At 37.5% G+C, this 23992-nt stretch overlaps 3 protein-coding genes across 12 annotated transcripts; 2 read left to right on the top strand and 1 right to left on the bottom strand.

The window, feature by feature from the left end:
• Window positions 1-2328: 2328 nt before the first annotated feature.
• LOC112750113 (glycosyltransferase family 92 protein RCOM_0530710) lies at window positions 2329-4919 on the top strand. The gene has a single exon (XM_025798670.3). The coding sequence runs from the start codon at window positions 2862-2864 to the stop codon at window positions 4677-4679; it is 1818 nt and encodes a 605-aa protein (XP_025654455.1). The 5' UTR covers window positions 2329-2861; the 3' UTR covers window positions 4680-4919.
• A 4351-nt stretch (window positions 4920-9270) lies between these two features.
• Window positions 9271-12590, bottom strand: LOC112750114 (protein COFACTOR ASSEMBLY OF COMPLEX C SUBUNIT B CCB4, chloroplastic). 10 transcript variants are annotated; one of them, XR_011873361.1, is made up of 9 exons: window positions 12127-12587; window positions 11535-11634; window positions 11326-11399; window positions 10778-10962; window positions 10559-10629; window positions 10235-10316; window positions 9916-10153; window positions 9730-9809; window positions 9271-9563 (listed from the first exon to the last, which is right to left on the bottom strand). XR_011873361.1 is itself a non-coding variant. In XM_025798671.3 (7 exons), exons 1-7 carry the CDS (start codon window positions 12465-12467, stop codon window positions 9489-9491), a joined length of 930 nt encoding a protein of 309 aa, XP_025654456.1. In that variant the 5' UTR covers window positions 12468-12590; the 3' UTR covers window positions 9271-9488. The 10 variants fall into 10 exon arrangements, 1 of the variants encoding a protein (XP_025654456.1); XR_003175372.3 differs by having other exon boundaries at window positions 9730-9813; XR_011873358.1 differs by lacking the exon at window positions 10235-10316.
• Window positions 12591-13072: 482 nt separating this feature from the next.
• On the top strand, window positions 13073-14614 carry LOC112746977 (uncharacterized). The gene is made up of 4 exons (XM_025795071.2): window positions 13073-13327; window positions 13768-13875; window positions 14297-14364; window positions 14485-14614. The coding sequence occupies exons 1-4, from the start codon at window positions 13073-13075 to the stop codon at window positions 14612-14614; spliced, it is 561 nt and encodes a 186-aa protein (XP_025650856.1).
• Window positions 14615-23992: the final 9378 nt, after the last annotated feature.

The following is a 23992-nucleotide window of genomic DNA, read 5'->3' on the forward strand; positions in this document are numbered from 1 at the left end:
CTGACCATGATAATATACTCTCAATATAACTCTATAATCCATTTTAACTTCTTCACTCACTATAACTTATTTTCACTCGTTTGCAATAGGAGCAGCAGAGAAGAATAGATGAGAAGAAATGGTGTCATGTGAGGATGAAAAAGACAAATTAGCAATGGTGAAAGCTTCATGATGGGGTATATATATGCATACAAATTGGACTATCACATTTATAAATCCAAATTTAAAATTTTTTTTGCACTAGTTAGACCCAAGGTTTTGAGTTTTTTGTTTTTGAAAATTTGAAAACCATTACTCGAACCCTCTGAGTTGGACTTCTGAGTTTTGAAAAAAAAAAGAATTGGCTACACTGTAATCGGATCGTCCGATTTGATTATACACATTAAAAAAAATAACACAATATTAGTAAAAAATACACACATATCCCAATATCAAGGTATAACACACCCTGTTATCGAATATAAAAAAATGAACTTTTAAATTGTGATAAATAAAATATTTAATTTATTTATATAAAAAAATTATCCATAGAACTCTACAAATACATAATTTGCTTACATTTTAAATGATAAATAAATATTTTTATTTAAATAAAAAATTCTATATCAACAAAAAAATATGCAACTTAACTAATTATTTATTAACATTCTTACAAATTGAAACATTAAGTTAGACACTAACAGAAATTAAATGATAAATTCACACGTTAGTAAACTCACACATTTGCATATATAGAAGGAGTTAAGTTTTAAAGTAGTCCCTAAAGTTGCACTCAAGTATCAAAGTAGTCCCTGAAGTTGATAGTTATCTAAATTTGTCCTCAAAGTTACACTTCGAGACTCAAAATAGTCCCTAAGACACTTTTCATCATCGAAAAGCTGAGCTGGATTGATTCCTGCCAAAACGACGTTATTTTGTATTTATAAAAAAATACCCATTAGATTTCGATGCTCCCCTACCCAACCCCTTTCCCTTTTCATTCTGGCCATATCCACAACTATATCGAGTTAAAGACATGGCCATCTAAATCACTTTCCTCATAACCTAAGTAGTTCCTGAGAAGAATCTTCAGAGCAGAGAAGGAATAGAAGCTCATAAAAATATGCCTCCATTCTGCCACTTTTCAAGAGGGTAGGGTCAAGTTTCTCAATGTGATTCGTCGTGAAAATGAAGATCCTTTCACTCCCACAGCAAGACCACAACCCATCCATGAAATTTAGCAATCCAAACAGAATAATCGAGTTTCCACTACCATCGCTACAAGTTCTGTGATAGAATCCAAGGATTTTTTTGGAAAATTCATTTTCTAATATCTTCATATCGCACCCTCCAAGATTTTACTCAATCTTCAATAATTCTCAATTCTACTGTTTGCTTGTACAAAAAATTTTTGAAGGCCAAAATCTTCATATTTTCAATTTGTTCTGCTTTGCGCTGTTGATTCAGATTTTTTTTTCAATTTTTTATTTCTATAGAGCTAGATGGTTGAAACGACGACAGAAGATACTTTTTCTAATGGTTTCGATGAACGGTCGAGGATCAAGACTTTGGAGAGGGAGAGGGATGAGCTTGCAAGCGAGAGTGCAGAGAGAAAGGGGCAAATTAAGAAGCTCATAATGAAGATAGAAGGACTCTGCAACGATGGCAATGAGATGAGGGAGAAGGTTCTGTGATAGAAGTTTTTGGGTAATGTATTCCCAAAGGACAGTAGCGTTGTTGAAGGTTTCAAACATGGTGTCATTGTTGGCGAGATCGAAAGTGAAGGCAGAGGAGTTGAGGTCGCGTGTGTGGATGAGGTAGTTGTCGGTGACGGAGACAGAGGAGCTAAGGTAGAGCTAGACGGCATTGTAGAGCTCGTTGGTGTTGATGTCGTTGATCTCCATTATATCAAAGTAGCGGTAAGAGGAGAAGCAGTGAAAGATCTTGTTGAAGAGCTTGGGGTGACAAAACAGAGATCTAGTGAAAATGCCGCTTGGAATATGGTTTGGGAATATGTCCATAATGAAGGAAAAGGGGTTGGGGAGGGGGACATTGAAGGCTAATGGATTTTTTTTATATATAAATACAAAATGATGTCGTTTTGGTAGCAATCAATCTAGTTTAGCAACTACAGACTACTATGAGTTCTAGAGTGTAATTTTGAAGACAATTTTGGATAATTATTAATTTTATAGACCACTTTAAAGTTCGAGTGCAACTTCAGATACTATTTTAAAAATTAATTTTATATAAAAATAATTAAAAAAATGACTGTTATATATATATTAAAATCAGCCATCAAAATTAATTATTAATATAAAATATAAATTAAAATACAAAATATATATTAAAATAATCTATATTTAAATATAGTGATTAATTTTGGTATACAAGTAACATTTTTATTTAAAGAAATTCCTTTTTCCCTCTGATTGCAATCCTCCTTAGTCCTTATTTCACCGATGTAGCGCTAGCTAATGTTACCCCTTAACTTACCCCAGTCCAGCAGAGTCCAGCCAGAATCTAAAGTTGTGTTCTTTTTGCACTTTTGAGGGCTAGTTTAACCCACATATATTCTAACATTATTCCACATCCTACTGGCTAATATAATGTAATGGCTATGCAGAGAGAATGAGAGAGAATTAGATAGAGAGAGAGAGAGAATTAGAGCCGTAGCTAACTAGCTATAGCTATCAGATACAACCTTCTCCATTCCTCCTTTCTTTCTTTTTTTTTCTTTTTCTTTTTCTTTCCCCCATTAACGCATTAACCACACACCAAATCTGAACTCCACTTGTCCATTAATTCCTTCATTCTTTTTCACCTTCCCAATTCTATTCTCTCTCTCTCTCTCTCTCTCTCTCTCTCTCTCCACCAAGAAGATGGAGGCGGCAGAACAAAGAAGAAAGAGGAAGCGAGGGAGGCACATCTTGTTGAGCCTCTCATCATCAAGATCACTCTTCCTCTGCTCATCCTTCATAATCTTCATACTCTTCATGTCCTCACACCACCGCTTCTTCCTCTTCTTCTTCAACTTCAACACCGCCACCCTCCTTCGCCCTCCCCTCGCGCTCTCTCTCCTCTACTCCTCCGCCACCAGCAACTCCATTCTTGACCCCTTAACACCTCTCACTTCTTCCACCCCTTCCTTCACACTCCAACACCGCATCCAATTCCCTAACCACTACCTCCTCCTTCTACTCACCAACCACCACATCAACCCCCACCAACTTGAATGTGTCTATTATTACTACACAAACGCTTCTTCTTCTTCTTCCTCCGGTTCAACTGAACCGCTTGTTATTGAGGTTCAACCAGTTCTCTCAACCGACCGCTTTGATGAATCCCGATCCATTGCCAGGTGTCCCTTTCCACGGACCAACGGAACCGCCGTTGATTTGCGCCGGCGGGGGGGCAACTTGATTCGACGGAGTTCGTATTTCACGATGAACCAAACGGTGGTTCAGTCTTGGGAAAAGGGGGTTTACGAGGCGAGCCTTGATAGAGAGAGCAACACCGTTGTTGTGTTCGTGAAGGGTTTGAATCTGAGACCACACAAGGTTTCCGATCCGACCCATTTCCGGTGCCACTTTGGGTTCAAGAACTTGAACAAAGACGGTTCGTTTTTGATAACGACGAGGGCAGTTTCGGTGGCGCAAGAAGTTGTGAGGTGCTTGCTGCCGCAGGGTGTTAGGAACAACACTGATAGGGCTAAAGGGGTTGGGGTTACTGTGAGCCATTTGAGTGGGAATTTCCGGCACCCGGTTCGGACCATATTGCCCTCTGTGGCTAGAATTGATGGAAAGGGTAAGAAAAAGAGGGGAAAATATGAGCTTTGTGTATGTACCATGGTGTGGAACCAGGGTTCTGCGCTGAGGGAGTGGGTTATGTACCATGCTTGGCTTGGTGTGGAGCGTTGGTTCATATATGATAACAATAGTGATGATGATATTGAGGAGGTGATTCAGGATCTTGATTCTCAAGGGTTTAATGTTACTAGGCAGGTATGGCCTTGGATCAAGACTCAAGAAGCTGGGTTTTCTCACTGTGCTTTGAAGGCTAGAGATGAGTGCAAGTGGGTGGGGTTCTTTGATGTTGATGAGTTCTTCTATTTCCCCAATGAATTCCATCACCAACTTGGGCAGGGTGGTGGTCTTCCCGGTGAGAATTCTCTGAGATCGGTTGTGGCGAATTACTCATCTTCTCGGTCTATTGCCGAGATAAGAACAGCTTGCCATAGCTTTGGTCCCTCTGGGTTGAGATCACACCCTAAGCAAGGGGTTACTGTGGGATACACATGCCGGCTTCAGAGCCCAGAGCGGCACAAATCCATTGTGCGGCCGGATTTGCTCCACGTCAGTCTCCTTAATGTGGTGCACCATTTTCAGCTGAGGGAAGGGTTCAGATATGTGAATATGCCTGAAGGAAGTGCTGTGATAAACCACTACAAGTATCAAGTTTGGGATACCTTCAAAGCCAAGTTCTTCAGAAGGGTTGCTACCTATGTTGTTGACTGGCAAGAGGATCAAAACAAAGGATCAAAAGATAGAGCGCCGGGGCTCGGCACGGAAGCCATTGAACCACCTAACTGGCACCTCCGGTTTTGTGAGGTTTGGGACACTGGCCTGAAGGACTTCCTTCTGTCCTATTTTGCTGATCCTGTAACAGGGTTGTTGCCCTGGGACAGGTCTTTACTATAGTGGACACTAATCAATCAGGGTGCTAACATCTTGGTAGCTGGTACCCATGTAAAGCATAATATTCATACCTGTAATAGGCAGGCATTCATTCTTTTCATTGATTTTTTTACTTCAGGGGGCCTTTCTGTAACAAAAATTTTGATTTTTAAATGATTTTATAGATATCAAACAGAATCACAGAGCACATACAGATGTATATTTGCAGCAATATGAATGAATTTCCTTTCTTCTTTTGCCTCACTACGATTTAAGATTGTAGTCTATATCATTCAGTAGAACTGTAATGTTCAATATGCATCCCAAATGGTGATTGTACCTACCTTTGCAATTTACAAGAAAATCACAGGAAGCTGAACATATGACAATATTACCATTTACCAGTACTTCGGTTGATATCATATATTGGGCAGTGCTTGTTGATTGCATTAGAATAAACAATATTTCAAGGTCATGATCTATTAGGTAGATGCTTCTGTAGGAATAAGTGGGCAAATATGGGACCATTCCATTGGCTTTGTATGTTTCCCTGTTTTAAAGAGACATTATTTAATTGGGAATCGATCGTAAGCTTTTATTAGTTATTAATGGGGATAGTATAATCTGAGACATAAAAAGCATGGAAGTAGCCTATAATAACAATATGCTTACGTATACAACAAGTTATTCTTGCCTTAAAAGTTTAAATTGATCGTAGTAGTAAATGCAACTTGAGCATTGCTTTATAAAATTAATGAAATATAAATCGGTCCACTAAACTATTATCAAGGTAAATGCTTCAATGAGCCGAAAAAAATTAGGTTTTGTTTTCAAGCCAAAATTATCTCCGTATTTGTGAGATCTTACCGATTAAGTATGGTAAGCAACGATAGAGAAGTTATTAATAAAATCATATATGAAAACAGAAATAGGACCTTTGTTATTAACCAACTTAGTTAGACTTTCTCACAAAAAAAGTTAATAACTATTTGACCCAAAATAAACCCTATTTGTTTGTGACCAAACTTTTTCTGATCCTACTGCTTCATTCTCTTCATAATTTCGGCCACCTTTGTTTTCCCAAAATTTTGCCACTTTTTTTCGGGTTTTTTCCCCTCTTTCTCTCTTGAATTAAGAAAAAATTCTTTAAATCCAGCTGATTTGAATAAGTCAAGTGGTTAACTCACGCGTACTCTTAAACAAGTATGAAAGTTTGAATAAACAAGTATACACTAATCTATTGGCTAGCATAGACCATTAAATAAATCTGTGACATATTAATCTTTAACCTGCTAGGTTAGGAGATAGAAAATTTTTTAAAAATAAATTCAAATATTTATTTATTTTCCAAAACAAATAATTTTATCTTTAATTTTTAGAATATATTTTTCTTTTAGAGTTTGAAGCAAGTTTGCCCACCACAAACGATAAATTTGTTTATTTTTATGAAGTTCGCCCATTGGCACAGCAAATTTTGTGAAACCTATAAAAATGGAAGTGATCCCCTCATTTTCACTTTTCATCTAAGGTGAACCTTCCTCTTTTTTTTACTCTTTCTCTCCTTTTCACTTTCATCATCTTTGCTCAAGTTTCTCTCCTTTCATCTCCTCACTTCATGTTAAATTTTAAATAAATTATTTAAACTACTTCTTTGTTTTGAATTTATTATTTTTATATAATTAATTTAGAATAAAATTGTTGATAGCACATGTTAACATTAGAAAGTATTAAATTTATAATTATATATACTTAATTAATTAAAAATTTGGAGTTTATTATTTAAAATGATTTAGTAAAAAATATAGAGATAATCATTTAGAACTAATTACTCAAAAAATTTAACAAGTATTTTCAGAGTTAGTGATTAAGAAATTATCATAAAAGTTAATTAGATTTAGTTACTTATTGATATTTTTTTAACAGTTTAGAATATTAGGAATTTTTGAATTTTTTAGGTGTAGAAAATATTGTTATTAATTTTATACTCATTTGAATTTAGATACTTTGATGGACTCAGCATTAGTAGGTTACAAGGATGCGTTGTATAGATTAGATCAAGTAGAGTACATTGACGGCAGACTTGACTAACTAGTATACTATTTAATTTTGTGTTTAATAAGTTAAAGATATTTATATTATTTTAAGCACATATTTGACATAAATGTTAAATATTTTTTAACCTAATAGGATGTTACGAACGCGTCAAAATTTACTGGCGAGACCCGACGAGCGTATCAGAGAATACCTCCAACAGGCTGGTTTCGAGCATGTGGCATACATGGTTGAGTGGGAACATGACTAGCCTTTGGTATCCGTGTTGGTGGAGAGATGGCGGTCAGAGTCCCACACATTTCACATGCCATATAGTGAGATGACGATCACCCTACAGGACATGACATATCAGATGGGTCTGAATGTTGATGGAAACCCAGTTAGTGGTGCATTAATGGTTGGGAGCAATACTATGACGGGAGTTCTGTGGAGAAACTGTGTCAGCTGCTACTAGGACATGTACCAGGTCCGAATCATAGATAGGGTTAGAATAAGTAGACCGTCAACTTGTCGTGGTTTAGAGACACGGTTTGTGGGGAGTTGGCTGAGGATGCGATTGATGAGCAGCTACTACAGTACTCCCATGGGTTCACTATGCATATCTCAGGAGGCATGCTATTTCCAGATGCATCTGACTCCCGTGTGCACATGCGATGGTTACCTCTGTTTGGAGAACTTAGATCACTTTGGTTGATTATCTTGGGGTTCAGTAGTTTTTGCATGGTTGTACCGCTAGATGTGTCGTGCAACGGACTATAGGCAGCGAAATTTGGGTGGATGGGCAGAGTTGCTTCTATCATAAGCATGTCATTATATCCCGAGCTGTCGACCTTCTGGTTTTGATCAGCGACGATTTCCATTGATGGAGAGATACGACTAACTTTTAGGAAGTGTATTTTTCATTATCATGCAAATTAATGTATTGTATGAATTTTAATGTTGCAATATACGACAGGTGGGTGGGACACGAGCCACGCAATGACACTATGAAGACCAGACTTCGATCTTGGAGACAGGTTTTGAATAACATCAGCATTTATTAGGTATGTGAGCATCACAACTTTCTTCTTTGTTGTTGAACTGTTGCCCTCTCATACTCATGCATTGGATCATCATTTGGCCCTCCTTGACCAAAGGATCAATCTACATTCATTGCGTCAAGGTTCAACTCGAATAGTAAGCAAGATAATCATATGGTCTGGAAATAGCAGGCTGGATTAGTGCAACTTGTGACACTGTAAAGTTGTTTAACTCTTCATCTTCCTCCTCAGGTATGTCGACTGGTTCGGCATCTACATCTTCATCATCGGACACAAAGTGAGCTTGATAATGATCCATCATTGGGTCTCCAACTATAGAACCATCATGACTTTCATGATCTGCTTCTAACACACCATCATTATAATCAGTAGGATTTGACTCCTCTTGATTCTCCTTTAGTGACATGTTCAAATCAACCATCAATCTTCTAATGTTTGTTCTAACTGCTGTAGATGATGCATTCTCATCACCTACTTTTGACGACGTCGCTGCACACATATGAATGAGAAACACAAATAACTCTAGCAAATGGACGTTCGGAAAACGATTATGCTAACCCCTGATTAGTCATATGTCTTCGCCATCACGTATTCGATACTTTGGTCAAATGAAAAATTGTTAAAAGTCATGTTTTACATATAAAAATAATATAAACAAAATTTCTAGCAAAAAATAAGAAAAAAAACCTTTTGTAAATTAAAGTGCCATCTACTTCCATTGAATATCTGTAATAGACTTTTCTCATTCTCTTCATGTTTTGTTGACCAATTCATGTACTATAAAATTTTTCAGCGTTACCACCTCTCTCACTTCATTCGATAAGTATACAAAGGTTGGTTGTACAAAAATAAATACAACAGATCCATCTTCACCAACCGCTATTTCACCATCATAATGAATTGATAATAATAGTATTCTAGACATTATAGGAAGTATATTAATGAGAAGTGTAAAAGAAAAAAAGTTAATATAGATGTGAATGAAGAGAAATTGGTGTATGCGGATATATATTATGTTGGGAAAAATTCGCCGCTCCACTGGGTGAACTTTATAAAAATCATGAAGTTTGTCGGAAGAACTTGCTTCAAACTAAAAAAAAAACATTCTAGAAATTAAAGATGAAATTATTTATTTCAAAAAAAAATTTAGAAAATAATGTGAAAAAAAAAAACTAAATCCATTACTCAAGTCAATTTTGAAGTTATTACTCAATCTCATCAATCTTCGAATTTTTTCTCCCATGAGTCACAGTCAATTGGTTCATTTCTCTGAAATAACTCAAACGAAATAGGTTTTCATCTTGGTTAAATCTAATTTATTGGAGTTTTAGATGCTTTTTTTATGGATAATTTTGGTGACAATCTATTCATTTTTTGTTTATTGAAACATAATTCTGTCTTTAGTTTAGTTAAAACATATAACATTATTCATTAAGAAAGCTTTATGTAAAGAGTGGCATGTGGGTTTGTTTTGAGCCAATTAGTTATTGTCCAACTTGGTTAAAGTTGGCTTCAAAAAAGCCTTGGTCAACGAACATTTTTGTTTTGTATATATCAAAAATTAATTTTACAAACTCAAGGGACCAAATTACAATTTATAAAACTTAAAATTCTTATCTAGGTCAAGATGTCAGAATACTCTTCAATCTATCAAGGAAAATATTCTCTTTAGACCATTGAAGATAAAGTTATCAAACAAACTCAAGTGGGAAAGCTTGCGAATCCTTGAATATTGATCTTGTTAACTCACAAGGAGATGTTTTACATACTTTGCAAGGGTAGAATCCAGTTTGTCTCCGATAAAAGTAATCCACGCCTGCAATATTTCAACACTATCTTAATGACGTTCTAAGAGGAAAAATTTTAAAGTCACACCGCCTAAAGATATAAAAATTTGAGGTCCTAAGTTAAACAGTAGTAGTACCATAGAATACCATAGCATACAAGATCAATCAACTCATAGAACGGTGCTGAAAAAGTACCTGATCAGAAGTAGTGAAACCTCGTATTGTATCCCCGCCAATAATTGCAATTCCTTTTTCGGCAAGTGGTTGTAAGATTACTGCCTAGCAAAACAAATTTTTTATGAGTAAGTTTTGTCAATATGATAATTACTTAAAATAAGTTACTTTTGATTAGAGGAAATGTGTTGAAGTTTCTGTTTTTACCAAATTTTGTTAAATCTACACTACTTCCGTAGAGAACCACACCCTCAAAAGCTAGCTATTAAGAGGACAAAACCAATCTCCTTAAATAAGGCACCAAGCATCTCAAACTATTTGATGGGTTCAATCGGCCTCTTACTCGCTAGAATACTCCTTTTCTCTCCATAGGTGGCCCTTTTTATGCCATTGACTACCAATTCTGATATAATTGATAAGCACTTGAGGAAATGGGGAACCACACCTACAAAAGATAGATATTAAGGCGGGATAACCACTTACCTTAAATACAACACAACGTACCCCATGCTACCCAAGTCCCTACCAAGATCTCACTAAAAGACTCAAGTGCTCCAGTTGCCAAACTATTTAGGTATAAGCCATTCAAGAAACTGACTCCCCGGAAGCTGGACATGAAAATCAATTATCAATCACAGGTCACTATTTCCAGATATACATGTACCCGAAATCCACCCACCTCCCCTCCCATGTTTCACACTTTATAAAATGTATTTGTGCTTCCTAAATTTTGTTGAAGATAGATCAAAATAATTAATTTTTAAACACAAGGTAAGAATCAACAGCACAAAAATAAGGTCTACAAGAAAATCAGCTAGATGAACCAGTTCAACATATAAAAACACAATACCTGAGTATTTGAAGGCAGAAATGGCAGCTCGGATCTCCCAGGATAAAGAGATAGGTTAGCCAAGTAACTTTCTGAACATACAAAAATTTTTTGGCTGTTCTTAATAATACTTGCACAGATCTTGAAAAGTATTAAGCTGAAGTGAGTAGCAGCAGTTGTGATGCATGACAGGATGAAACATGTTTTGAAAATTTATGAGTAAGATGGTAACAAACTTACGAGCTCCAGATTTCATAACACCCTGATATATTGATCCTTGCATCAATTTATTGGCGTCCACGCTGACAGCCTCACCATTTCCAAGCGAAGATTCTGCTGCAACACCAATTTGAAGTACACAAATGCTCTCATAAACAATAATGAGGGATTGACAACAAGTGACGTCTGATAGAGACTCCCACGCCCTGAAAGTAGATAATCAATCAAACAGTTACAAAGAGTGGAGTAATCTTTCCAGTTAAAGAGATAGCTTAGCTTGCCACTTATCATGCACATTAATTTTGTTTCCCCACTAAATAAAATAAGATCTCGTATTCTACTCACATCATATGGTATAACTATTTAAGACATGGAAAAACATAGCCATAAGATCAAACCTTAAAGCCACAAAGCATCCTTTCCTTATTGTCTATCAATGTAAACTAGACAATTTATACCCGATTATCAATCTTTATTAAGTTAACAAAAAGTGCATGGGACAAGGGGAAGCAGGAACAGGGGAGGAAAACAAACCAATGGAATACACAAATCTACTTAACGTGCATTACCAGAGCAACTCGTTGACTGCAACCTCTGGTAGACCAGTGCACACACTCTTGCATTCAACTCCTTCAGGGTCTACCTGTATAAAAGCATGCATAATAAGAATAAATAAATAAAATTTTGGGCTAGAACAGCAATTTTGAAGCAGCGAATTCAATCAAGAGCCAAATGGAGACAAAAGATAGCAGTTGAAATTCAGATTCAAAGAGCTCACTGGCATTATAGATTTGGGTCTTATAGAGAGCCACACTAGGCCTGTCAAAATATTGGTGACGGCTAACCCTAAGGTCAAGAGGTCAGCTCTGGATTGCGAACTGCAAAAAAGAATTCAAAGAATTTTAACCAATGTGTTTAAATTGAAGCCACTTTTATGTGAAACCTTTTTTTACACTTTCAAATTTTGGCATTAATCAAAAGTGATCGATATCATATCAGAGAAATAAAAATTTTGTTATAAAATGAATACAAAATATTGTTCAACCATCATTCCTCTTAAATTGACTTATATATTACCCAATACAACTTTTGATTAATCAATATAAAGCACTAAGCAAAATCAATTCTTTGTCACTTAAAATTGAAGGTAACACAAGCGTCTAAACTGCACATGATCAGCTAGAAAATTAGAAATTTCAAAATAAGTTAGATGAGCGTTGGATTGTTCCATTGCCCGACATTATATCAAGCAATTTCAAGTTAAAACCCTCAATTACGGACTTCAATTTTCGTTTTAACATTAATTAATACATTTTCATTGATTAAATAAGACACTAAGAGTTGGAGATTGGAGATGAAAAATAATGGACCTGCCGGCATCGGCGATGGGAGCAATGCCGGAGAGGGCGCGATTGAGGAGGACGGTGAAGAGGGAGGCAGCACCAACGTATATAGGGAGGGTGCGAACGACGTCGTCGTTTTTGGATACCCAGTCGGCAAGGAAGTCGCGTTTTGGCTTCGGTCCTTTGTAACTGTCAGCTGAAGAAGACGACGAAGAAGAACGAGGAGATGAAAGGTTTAAGGTGCGGAAGCGCGTTTGGAAGGCTGGGAGAGGAAAAGAAAGGAATGGTGTTTTCTCTGATTTTGTGGTTCGTTTGGAGAAGGGAATGGGAATGTGAGTGGGAACAGTGAGAGCAGTTCCCGCTTCCATGGACGGAGTGAGTTAGTGGTGTTTGGATAAAACGCTCGTTTTGTATAGCATAACTCCCTAGACCCAAAGCATGGAACCACTCTAACAGGCCCAGACAGATAGTGGAGAGAGTCCTTCCAAAAACAGGCCATCCCAAAAACGAAATCAAGTAGAAAGACCAGACAAAAAATCACAACAGAAAATTAGAGTTAAACACTAAAGTGGTCCCTGAGATTCGCAAAATGCATCGATTTAGTCCTTGACTTCCCAATTGCACTAATTTAGTCCTCCAGATTCAAAAAAATGCATCAAAATGGTCCCCCTCATATTTTCCGGTCAAATTCCTTACCGGCGGAAGTGACGTGGCAAACGAGTGCCACGCTGGAGTGTCCAACGGTTGAATGATGTGGCAAATGAAACTTTATGCACCAATTTTGTCCCTGATCCCTTTTTAAACCCTAACTCACAAATGGCGCAGCACATCATCGTCTTCTTCTCTTCTTCGTCGTCTTCTTCTCTTCTTCGTCGTCTTCTTCGTCTTCTTCTTCTTCTTTTTATGATGATTCACTTCTATGTCTCTTTCCACCTATAACTTTCCTGCCATTTAGGTGCAAACCCCTTCTGGTATGGCTCGCACCCACAGATTTGCAACCGAGACGGTTGATGTTCCCGCACAAGAAGGTGAAAGGGTAACTGTTGCGGTGGCAGCTCCATTATTTAATCCCTCAGTCCTCTTTCCCCTTCTTGCTGTCCTTGCCACTGGTGATGCTGCCTCTGGACTTATTGACCCCGGGTTGCCCCAATTCCTATCAGTTGTTGCAGTTTCATCACTCGCTGTTGGAGCCACGTTAAATTCCGTCGTTTTTCCACAGTTGAAGCAGGTACTGCTGTTAGTTCATCAGTTTTGTTCCCATTGATAGATGCTTGTTTGCCTATCTTTTGTCTATCCAGATTTACTTAAAAGAGGCAATCTTCTTGTTGATGATGCTTATATTGTTGTTTCCCCTTTGAAAAAATAACTTAAAAATGGCAATGTGTCTGCAGTTGTTACTTTCACTCTTTCGGTGGTTTAAACTCTATCCACATGGGTTTGTGCTTTGTTTTATTACTACTCGTCCTTGAATATGAGAAATAGGAAACAAAAGGGTGCAACTTTTTTTAGTTCATGACTTGTGGGCTCCTTCGATGGAAGTTATTGCAATATGGAGGAATCAGCGTGGCTTGATTTCCCCTTATCTTTAACTTTGTTTACATTACTCAATTATGAGGGTTCTCAAGAAGATATAATTAGTTCATCTGCTCTTTATTCTGGCCAACACAGCTTCCACAAGGGTCGGTTGAGGTTACTGCTATCAAACAACGACTTCTATCTCAGTATGATGTGATTCTGTCACGCATCAAAGACCTAAAAGAGGCTGCTGAAAAAGAGGTGTGCTACATTCATGATTTGAAATTAGCATGGTGATATATGATTTGATAATTCATACATAATCCAGTTTGAACCATCCTGCATGTTCGTGTGAATATTTTGCTGTAAAGAGGGAAAGATATAGTTATGTCTGACTATAATTTACATTATGTTGTAGAAAAATCATCCTGATTGAAAAGGAATGCAGAATGCTAAACTGAATCATCTAATAATACACTAGCAATCTAATTATAAGTAACTTATAGAAAATACTTGAATATGTCACAGTTTCCTCCAGAAATTGTCTGAGTACAGCTCATTGATTGTATATTTTATTTATGACCGAATAAAAGAGAGTGCAAAAATCTTTATTGAAAAAAGGCACTTTGTTTCCTATCCTTATGTGGATTTTTACCAGTTATATTTACTTCCTCCTTTGTAGATCTGGATGTTAGCTCGAATGTGCCAACTCGAGAACAAAATTTCAGCTGTTGGAGAACCTTCTTATCGGTGAACTGTGAATCCGCAACATCATAGATTCTTTGTTTCTGATATGTTCATGAAATAGTTTTTAAATAAATAAATATGTTGTTGAAATAATCATTTTCTCCTCATTGACCATTTATGCAGGACTCGTAGAAGTAAAGTTAAAAGGGTGCGAGAGAGCCTGCAAAACTCCCTCAGGGGAAGGATTGAATTGATTGATAGCTATGCCAGGGTATGCTTCTCAGACGACGATGATGTGCTGCGCCATTTGTGAGTTAGGGTTTAAAAAGGGTTCAGGGACAAAATTGGTGCATAAAGTTTCATTTGCCACATCATCCAACCGTTGGACACTCCAGCGTGGCACTCGTTCGCCACGTCACTCCCGCCGGTAAGGAATCTGACCGGAAAATATGAGGGGGACCACTTTGATGCATTTTTTCGAATCTGGAGGACTAAATTAGTGCAATTGGGAAGTCAGGGACTAAATCGGTGCATTTTGCGAATCTCAGGGACCACTTTGGTGTTTAACTCCAGAAAATTAACAATAGAAACGCCTGAGGCCTAGCTCAATTGGTTAAATCATATGCCTCTTAATATGCTGCACCCGGGTTTAAACCTTGGTGAGTACACCAAGTGTTGAATATGAACCCTTAAGTGTAATGTGAGTAAGTGTGTAGTGTGGGTGTGTTGTGATACCTAGGATTGGGGGTTGTCCAATCCACTTGATCAAAAAAAAAAAATAATAATAGAAACCATACACTAGGAGTCCAAAACGAAGAAAATCCATCTGGCTAAAAAGATTACCAAACACAAAGACTAAAAATCTAGAAAATATTTAATATTGACAACCAATCAGCCATTCCTAAAGAGAACCTCCAACAAGGATACATTAAAACACATACACTTATTAGTATTTTTTCATAGAATTTATCAGAGCAACCAAGCAAGGAACAACCAATTCCAAATTCTCCAATGCAAAACCTCTAAGCCAAGCAACAGTAACACCCACGTTTGATGATTTTGTCCCAAAAATCATGCAGCGAGATGAGATAATGACAGAGATGACAGACCCATAATCCCTAGACCCCCATTCCATAAATACGGAAATAATGATGGAAGCAGTGGAGCAGTATCAAAGGATAGCAGGAGTCACCAGCAACTTAGGAGAGGTTTCAGCTATGAACGCTGAAGATATGGATACAGGAGGGAGAATGGAGACAGAAAGGGCGTTGGAAGAAGGAAAAATGCCTATTGGCTTAGTTTTGTGGACCATCACTTTTTCTTTCCTTTCTTTTTCAATGATAATCTTGTCATGGAATTATCAGGGAGCGGCAAGTCAAGCTTTTGGTCACACCTTTAAGGAAATGGTTGGGCTTAATAATCTAGATGTGGTGATTCTAATGGAAACTCGCTGCAGTGGTGAGAAAGCTAGAGCTATTATCAAACAGTTTGGTTTTGATTTCTATCATTTAGAAGAAGCAAATGGTTTCAGTGGAGGAATATAGATTCTATGGAAAGATCAGAATCTGGTGATGGATATCATTACTTCAAAAATGCAGTTTGTTCATGAAAAGATGCAAGAAGCTAACAAAAGAGAATTGTTTCCTGAGGGCAGTTTATGCCAGCCCTCAGGAAAGTAGGAGAAGGGAGACGTGGACAAATATCAAGAGCCTAAAGAATTCTATAAGGGGTGAATGGCTTATGTTTGGAGACATTAACGATATAGCAGACCCATCGAAAAAAAAAGAGGGCGAAAAGTGGATCAGGGGGCCTGTAGAAGGTTCAAAAAGTGGATTAAAGATTGTGTGCTAATTGACCTGGGAGCTACAGCTATGAGGTTTACTTGGAAGGGACCGCAATGGGAGAACCTAGACAGGGATTTTAAACGGCTGGATAGAGCTATGTCAAATGCAGATTGGAGAATCAAGTACCCAGAAGAAAAAGTGGAAGTTCTTGCCAGAGTATGCTCAGACCACCACCCTTTGTTGATTATGATGGAACCGCAGAGAATGAAGATAAAAAAATAAATCGTTCAGATTCAAAGCAATATGGAATTTGCATCCGAAATTTGATAACTTTGTGAGGCAATAGTGGAAGGAAAACATATAGTTGGGTAGTGCTTTGAAGCAATTTTCTAATGAGGTGGCCAAGTGGAACAAAGAGATTTTCAGACACGTGGCAAAACAAAGGAGAAGAATTATGAGCCGATTGGAAGGAATTTAGAGAGCACCTAACTATAGATGTAACCCTTTCTTTGAAAAATTGGAGAAAAGATTGAACAATGAGCTAGAGGACATACTAGACAGAGAAAAGTAAATGTGGAAACAAAAAGCAAGAGAACAATGGGTGGTGGAAGGCGATAGGAACACCAAATACTTCCACACTAAAATCATTATCAGAAGAAGAAGAAATATGATACTGAAACTAAAAAACATGGACGGAAGCTGGATTGAAGAGGAAGAGAAGCTAATCTCTCATGTACTGGAATTTTTCAAAGGCCTGTATAAGAAAGAGAATGCCCCTGTCCTCGATACTATGAATACATACCCACCGTTAGAAGAGGATATAAAAGGCAGATTAGGCAATACACCTACAGAGGAGGAGATAAAGGAAGAATTATTCAATATAGGCTCATTTAAAGCCCTAGGACCCGATAGATTCCCCTCCCTTTTTTACAAAAATCATTGAAGTAAAGTCAGGAAAAATGTGAATCATTTCATCTGGCAATGTTGGACTGATCCAATATATAAGTGTTGGTGGATCCCCAACCAAGTGGGGCTCACAAGCTTTAAAACAAAAAAAAGGAATAAAGTGGCTAATAGTCACAGAGAGAGAATGAGAGGAAAGTCCCTCATTTTGAAACAAAAAAAGAAAATACAGAGACGAGAGAGTTTATCATCGGCGCCGAAGAGGAGAAGAATTTGGGGGGAAAAGAGCATGGTCATCTTGATCACATTGACTTGGTAAACTTGTTCCATTTCTTATGAAATTTTAGTATGTTATTCCTGGTGTAGAGATGAACATTAGGATATAACTTGCTAGTTGTATTGCCTTCTCTTTTGTTTACTTTGAGATACCCACTTTTGTGGAGGGTTTATGTTGATTCCATCAGTTTTGATGATATATTTTGTTGATTGTTGAGATGCTCTAGTGTCATTAGGAAGACTGTTTGTGTACCCATTATTCTGATAGTGGAAGATTTTACTGGACTAGGTCCCGTGAGTTTTTTGTCCTTCTTTTGGGAGTTTTCCCACGTTAAAATTCTGGTGTCTGATTATTTAATTTCTATCACTATATTTTCTACTTGGAGTATCTTTGGTATTGCCTATTTAATCGCACAGGTTGTGGAAAAATTATTTTGGTACTTCTGCTGTTAGACAAGTTCTTATTTGAACCTGTGTTGAGTTTTTTCCAACAAAGTGGTATCTAGAGCTCTGGTTGTTTATCTCTGTGTTGATTAAATAGAGGAAAATACTCATGGACCGAATATGGTCAAATTGAATTCCCAAAATTATTCAATTTGGAAGATCCTCATGGAAGATATGTTGTATAGCAAGGACTTGTATGATCCTGTGGAGGGAGATAAATCCAAAGGTACTAAATCCGATGCTGAATGGAAGAAGCTTAATCGGAAGGCAGTTGCTTTGATTAGGCAATGGCTTGATCTTAACGTGTATCCACATGTTGACACTGAAACGAATGCCGAGAAGATGTGGAACAAATTGAAGGAGTTATATGAGAGGAAGAATGTGCAAAACAAAGCATTCTTGATTAGGAAGCTTGTCAATATGAAGTATGTTGAAGGTAAATCAATGCCGGAGCACTTGAGCATCTTTCAGGAGACAGTGAACCAACTGACAAATAATGAAATCACTTTGAATGATGAGTTGCAAGCCTTGTTGTTGTTGAGCTCTTTGCCTGATAGTTGGGAAGTTCTGATTGTGACACTGACTAACTCTGCTCCAAATGGGAAGTTGACGTTAGCAATGGTTAAAGAGAGCATGTTAAATGAAGAAGCTAGAAGAAAAGAGTGAGGTTTGACTAATGCCTCCTCTCAGTCAGAAGCACTTGTTTCAGAGTCACGAGGGAGAAGTCAAAGTAGAAAACCTCACAGTTTCGACAAGTCAGAGAGTCGAAGCAAGTCAAGAGGAAAGTACAAGCTAAGAAAAGAGTTCATTTGTCACCATTGTGGCAAGTCGGGGCATATCAAGAGGTATTGTAGGTTCTTGAAAAGAGAACAATCAAAGGGAAGAAATAAAGACAAAGGTAAAGATAGTGATAAAGAAACTGCTGTTATTGTTTATGAAGATGTTCTTATCACATATGATGAAAAATATGTGAATCTTGTCTGTGATGATTCCACTTGGATTATGGACTCTGGTGCCTCATGTCATGTCACTCCGAGGCGTGAATTTTTCACTTCCTATACTGCTGGAAATTTTGGTAAGATCAAATTGGGAGATAAAGGAGTGTGTGATATCATTGGTATGGGTGATATATGGCTTGAAACCAACATGAGATGCAAGTTGTAGTTGAAGAATGTTAGGCATGCGCCAGATATGCGATTCAATCTTATTTCAGTGAAGGCATTGGATCAAGAGGGGTATTGCACTTCTTTTGGTAGTGGAAAATGTAAGATTACCAAAGGGGCTCTCATTATTGCTAGAGAAGACAACAATCTCACTACTCTCTACCAGTTGCAAGCAAAATTGTGCAAAGAAGAGTTGAATGTAGTTTATGATTCATCTTCTGATTTGTGGCACATACGTCTTGGTCACTTGAGCGAGAAAGGACTAAGCGTCTTGGCCAAGAAGCACTCACTTCCAGTGAAAGGTACAACTTTAAATACTTGCACTCATTGTTTTGTTGAAAAGCATACTAGAGTATCATTTCATAATTCTGGACCTCATAGGAGATCACATGTTCTAGATTTAGTTTACACTGATGTTTGCACTATGGATGCTAAGACACTAGGTGGTGCATCATATTTTGTTACTTTTATTGATGGTTATTCTCGAAAAGTGTGGGCTTTTGTTTTGAAATCTAAAGACTAGGTGCTCGGAATCTTCAAACACTTTCATGCAAGTGTTGAAAGAGAAACAGGAAGGAAATTGAAATGTGTTCGAGCAAATAATGGTGGTGGATACAGGGGTCCGTTTGAAGAGTATTGTAAAGGACATGGGATCAAGCTTGAGAAGACGATTCCTAAGACTCCTCAACGTAATGGAGTTGCAGAGAGAATGAATCACATTATCAATGATAGAGTCAAGTGTATGCTCTCTCATGCAAAGTTGCCTAAATCATTTTGGGGTGAAGCGATGAGGACTGCAGTAGATCTGATCAACCTTTCTCCTTTAGTTCCACTTAATGGTGATGTTCCAGAGAAAGTTTGGAGAGGGAAAGATGTCTCCTATAGTCACTTGCGAGTGTTCGACTGCAGAGCTTTTGTTCACATTCCAAGAGATAAAAGGTCTAAACTTGATGGGAAGTCAAAGTAGTGTATCTTCATGGGTTATGGTCACGAAGACTTTGGTTACAGATTATGGGATCCGGTGAGCAAGAAGATAATTAGAAGCCGAGATGTGATTTTTCTTGAAGACCAAACTATTGAAGATCTTGAGAAGACAAATAAGCCAATAACTGTTAGACGTTCTGCTAATGATGAACCTGGTCCTTCCACTAGACTTCCTGTTGATGGGGGAGAGGTACAAGTTGATAATGTTGGTGATGATTTTCATAATGAACCTACACCTTAACCTAAGGTTCCAGATGTTGAAGTTCCACCTGAACTACCAGTTGAACCTGAATTGAGAAGATCTACTAGAGAGCGTCATCCTTCTCAGAAATACTCTTCTCATGAGTATGTGATGAACACTGAGACTGGGGAGCCAGAGAGCTACCAGGAAGCTATGTCTGATGAGCATAAGGAAGATTGGTTGAAGGCCATGCAAGAAGAAATGAAATCCTTGCATGAAAATCATACTTTTGAATTGGTGAAGTTACCGAAAGGTAAGAGAGCATTCAAGAATAAATGGGTGTTCAAGTTGAAAGCAGATGAAAATGTCTCACGACCAAGATACAAAGCTCGATTAGTTGTGAAAGGCTTTGAGTAAAAGAAATGTATTGATTTTGAGGAGATTTTCTCTCCATTTGTGAAGATGTCCTCTATTCGAGTTGTGCTTGGATTGGCGGCTAGCTTGAATTTAGAGGTTGAGCAGCTTGATGTAAAGACTGCATTCCTTCACGGTGACATAGATAAAGAAATTTATATGGAGCAACCAGAGGGTTTCGAGGTTAAAGAAAAGGAGCACCTTGTATGCAAGTTGAAGAAGAGCTTATATAGGTTGAAGCAAGCGCCAAGGCAGTGGTACACAAAGTTTGATTCCTTCATGGAAGGTCATGGGTATAGTAAGACTTCTTCTGATCATTGTGTGTATGTTAAGAAATTCTCTGATGGTGATTTAATAATTCTTTTGCTTTATGTTGATGACATGTTGATTGTTGGTTATGACACTAAGAAGATTGAAAGTCTTAAGAAAGACTTGAACAGATCCTTTGCTATGAAGGATTTGGGTCCTGCAAAGAAAATCCTTGGCATGAGTATCACTCGTGATAGGAAGAATGAAAAACTGTGGTTGTCGCAACAGAAGTACATTGAGAAGGTTTTAGAGAAGTTTAGCATGAGTAATTCCAAACCTGTTAGTACTCCACTTGCTAGTCATTTCAAGCTGAGTTCGCAGCAATGTCCTACAAGTGAGAAAGAGAAAGCAGAAATGAAGAAGATTCTATATGCATCTGCAGTTGGCAGTTTGATGTATGCTATGGTTTTCACCAGGCCGGATATTGCTCATGCCGTTGGAGTTGTTAGTCGGTTTCTCTCTAATCCTGGCAAGGAACACTGGCAAGCAGTGAAGTGGATTCTCAGATACCTTAATGGTACTTCCAGAGTTTGTTTATGCTTTGGAAGTGGCCAACCTGTGTTGGATGGTTACACAGATGTAGATATGGCTGGGGATCTTGATTCAAGAAAGTCTACTTCTGGTTATATGATGACTTTTGCAGGGGGAGCTGTGTTGTGGCAATCTCGACTTCAGAAATGTGTTGCTTTGTCTACTACAGAGGCAGAATAAATTATTGTTGTTGAAGATTCTAAAGAACTCTTGTGGATGAAGAAATTTCTACAAGAGTTAGGCATCAGTCAAGAAAAGTTTGTGTTATTTTGTGACAGTCAAAGTGCTATCCATCTCAGCAAGAATCCGACGTTTCATTCCAGATCGAAGAACATAGAGGTGAGGTATCATTGGATACGTCAAGCGCTTGAGATGAAGTCATATGCACTTGAGAAGATCCATACTGATGATAATGGTTCAGATATGATGACTAAGAGTTTACCTGCAGTGAAGTTTGATTCCTGCAAAGAGAAGGCAGACTTGGTGGAGCAGCCTATCCCCACTTAAGTTGGTGAGGGGGAGATTTGTTAGTGGGTCCCCAACCAAGTGGGGCCCACAGATTTAAAACAAAAAAAAGGGAATAAAGTGGCTAATAGCCACGGAGAGAGAATGAGAGGCAAGTCCCTCATTTTGAAACAAAAAAAGCAAATACAGAGAGGAGAGAGTTTATCATCGGCGCCGAAGAGGAGAAGAATTTAGGGGAAAAGAGCATGGCCATCTTGATCACATTGACTTGGTAAACTTGCTCCATTTCTTATGAAATTTTAGTATGTTATTCCTGGTATAGAGATGAACATTAGGATATAACTTGCTAGTTGTATTGCCTTCTCTTTTGCCTGATTTGAGATACCCACTTTTGTGGAGGGTTTATGTTGATTCCATCAGTTTTGATGATGTACTTTGTTGATTGTTGAGATGCCCTAGTGTCACTAGGAAGACTGTTTGTGTACCCATTATTCTGATAGTGGAAGATTTTACTGGACTAGGTCTCGTGGGTTTTTTGTCCCTCTTTTGGGGGTTTTCCCATGTTAAAATTCTGGTGTCTGATTATTTAATTTCTGTCACTATATTTGCTGCTTGGAGTATCTTTGGTATTGTCTATTTAATCGCACAGGTTGTGGAAAAATTATTTTGGTACTTCCGCTGTTAGACAGGTTCTTGTTTGAACCTGTGTTGAGTTTTTCCCAACAATAAGGAAGTCTAATGGCACTCTCATCACTCTAATTCCAAAAGTCAAAATTCCAGAAGCTATCACTCAATTCAAACTGATTTCTTTGTGCAATGTGAGCTACAAGTGTTTTTAAAAAATTCTTGTAGAACGATTAAAACCGACTCTAAGAGATAGAATCCCACCATTCCAATCTAGCTTTGTTCCCAGTCGGAGTATTCAAGACAACATTCTAATAGCTAAAGAGCTGACGCACATGATAAAGAAAAAAAAAGAGATTATATGGCTATCAAATACGACTGGCGAGAAAGCCTTTGATCGTTTAAGATGGAATTTCCTAAAAGAATGTTTACTAAAATTTGGTTTAGGAGTGAAGTTCACCCAGCTCATTATGGAATGCGTCACATCTTTTAAATTTGATGTGCTGGGGTATAGAGGGCGGGTAGAGATTTTCTCCCCCACAAGAGGAATAAGGTAAAGGGATCCACTATCCCTGATAATGAGTAATTGTTATATCGGTTTAGAATTTCTCTTATAGAAATAAGAACTTCGTTGTAAGCATAGCTTCAAACCAACAAACAATTCTCACATCAAAAATTTGAGTTGTCACAAGTACAAACCACAATAAAAATTAACCGAAATATTTAAACCTCGGGTCGTCTCACAAGAAATTGCAATGAAATGAATGGTTATTGACTATGAAGGAATACGGGGGGTTTGATTTGGTAAAAGGGTCGAGAAGGTAAATGGCAAGAAAAGTAAAGCAACCGTTAAAGAAAGAAATTAACAAAGAGAGACATTCATGACAAGGATTGAGAATATAGGCTTTCTATCCTAGTCACTAATAACAATAGTTAATAAAAATTTATCTTATTTCGTCATCTCTAACAATGGAAGAAGGTATAATATTATCTTCACACGGGAGAAAGTCAAATAAGACTAGCTAATCTCAATCCAAAAGTCCTAATCAACTCACTAATTGAATTAGTAAGAGATTAGAGTCAATGAAAACAATACTAGCTAACAACTCTAGATCACCAACGTAGGTTGGGTCTTAATGACTCAAGATTGCCTAATTCCTCTTTCCAAGCCAAGAATGCTCAAAAAGCTACTCTAACATCCAACCAAGCATTTTGTCAAACACTTGGAAGGCATAAAGGGAAAACATAATAAATTTCAAGGAAGAATAAAATCTACCAACTATCAATTGCAAGGAATTAATAACAACAACTCAATTCAACAATAGAAGAACATCAAACATTAAATTGCATTAAAAGAAATCCAAATCCAACATGAGTTCATTAACATAAAAGAGGAATAAAGGGGAAATCATCATGAAAACTAAGAGAATCAAACTACTAGAGTATGAAAATGTAAAGAAAACAAGATGAGAACAATAAATTGAACCTAGATCTAAGATGGAAATAAGCCTAAGAACCCTAATTCTAGAGAGAAGAGGGAGCTTCTCTCTCTAGAAACTAAACTACATGATGCCAAGCTACAATTAAGTGCTCCCCCTTTGCCCAAACTTGAA

This window comes from Arachis hypogaea, chromosome 15 (genome assembly GCF_003086295.3).
Source record: "Arachis hypogaea cultivar Tifrunner chromosome 15, arahy.Tifrunner.gnm2.J5K5, whole genome shotgun sequence".
In the NCBI taxonomy this organism is placed as follows: Eukaryota; Viridiplantae; Streptophyta; class Magnoliopsida; order Fabales; family Fabaceae; genus Arachis; species Arachis hypogaea.

Excerpts from the sequence above, each read along its gene's own strand:
- LOC112750113 (XM_025798670.3), top strand. The coding sequence starts at position 2,862 with ATGGAGGCGGCAGAACAAAGAAGAAAGAGGAAGCGAGGGAGGCACATC.
- LOC112750114 (XM_025798671.3), bottom strand. The coding sequence starts at position 12,467 with ATGGAAGCGGGAACTGCTCTCACTGTTCCCACTCACATTCCCATTCCC. Across the intron at positions 10,630-10,777 it reads TGTTATGAAATCTGGAGCTC|AAAGTTACTTGGCTAACCTA; the intron begins GTAAGTTTGTTA and ends TTGTATGTTCAG. Across the intron at positions 9,564-9,729 it reads GTTTCACTACTTCTGATCAG|GCGTGGATTACTTTTATCGG; the intron begins GTACTTTTTCAG and ends GAAATATTGCAG.
- LOC112746977 (XM_025795071.2), top strand. The coding sequence starts at position 13,073 with ATGGCTCGCACCCACAGATTTGCAACCGAGACGGTTGATGTTCCCGCA. Across the intron at positions 13,328-13,767 it reads TTTTTCCACAGTTGAAGCAG|CTTCCACAAGGGTCGGTTGA; the intron begins GTACTGCTGTTA and ends TGGCCAACACAG. Across the intron at positions 14,365-14,484 it reads GTTGGAGAACCTTCTTATCG|GACTCGTAGAAGTAAAGTTA; the intron begins GTGAACTGTGAA and ends CCATTTATGCAG.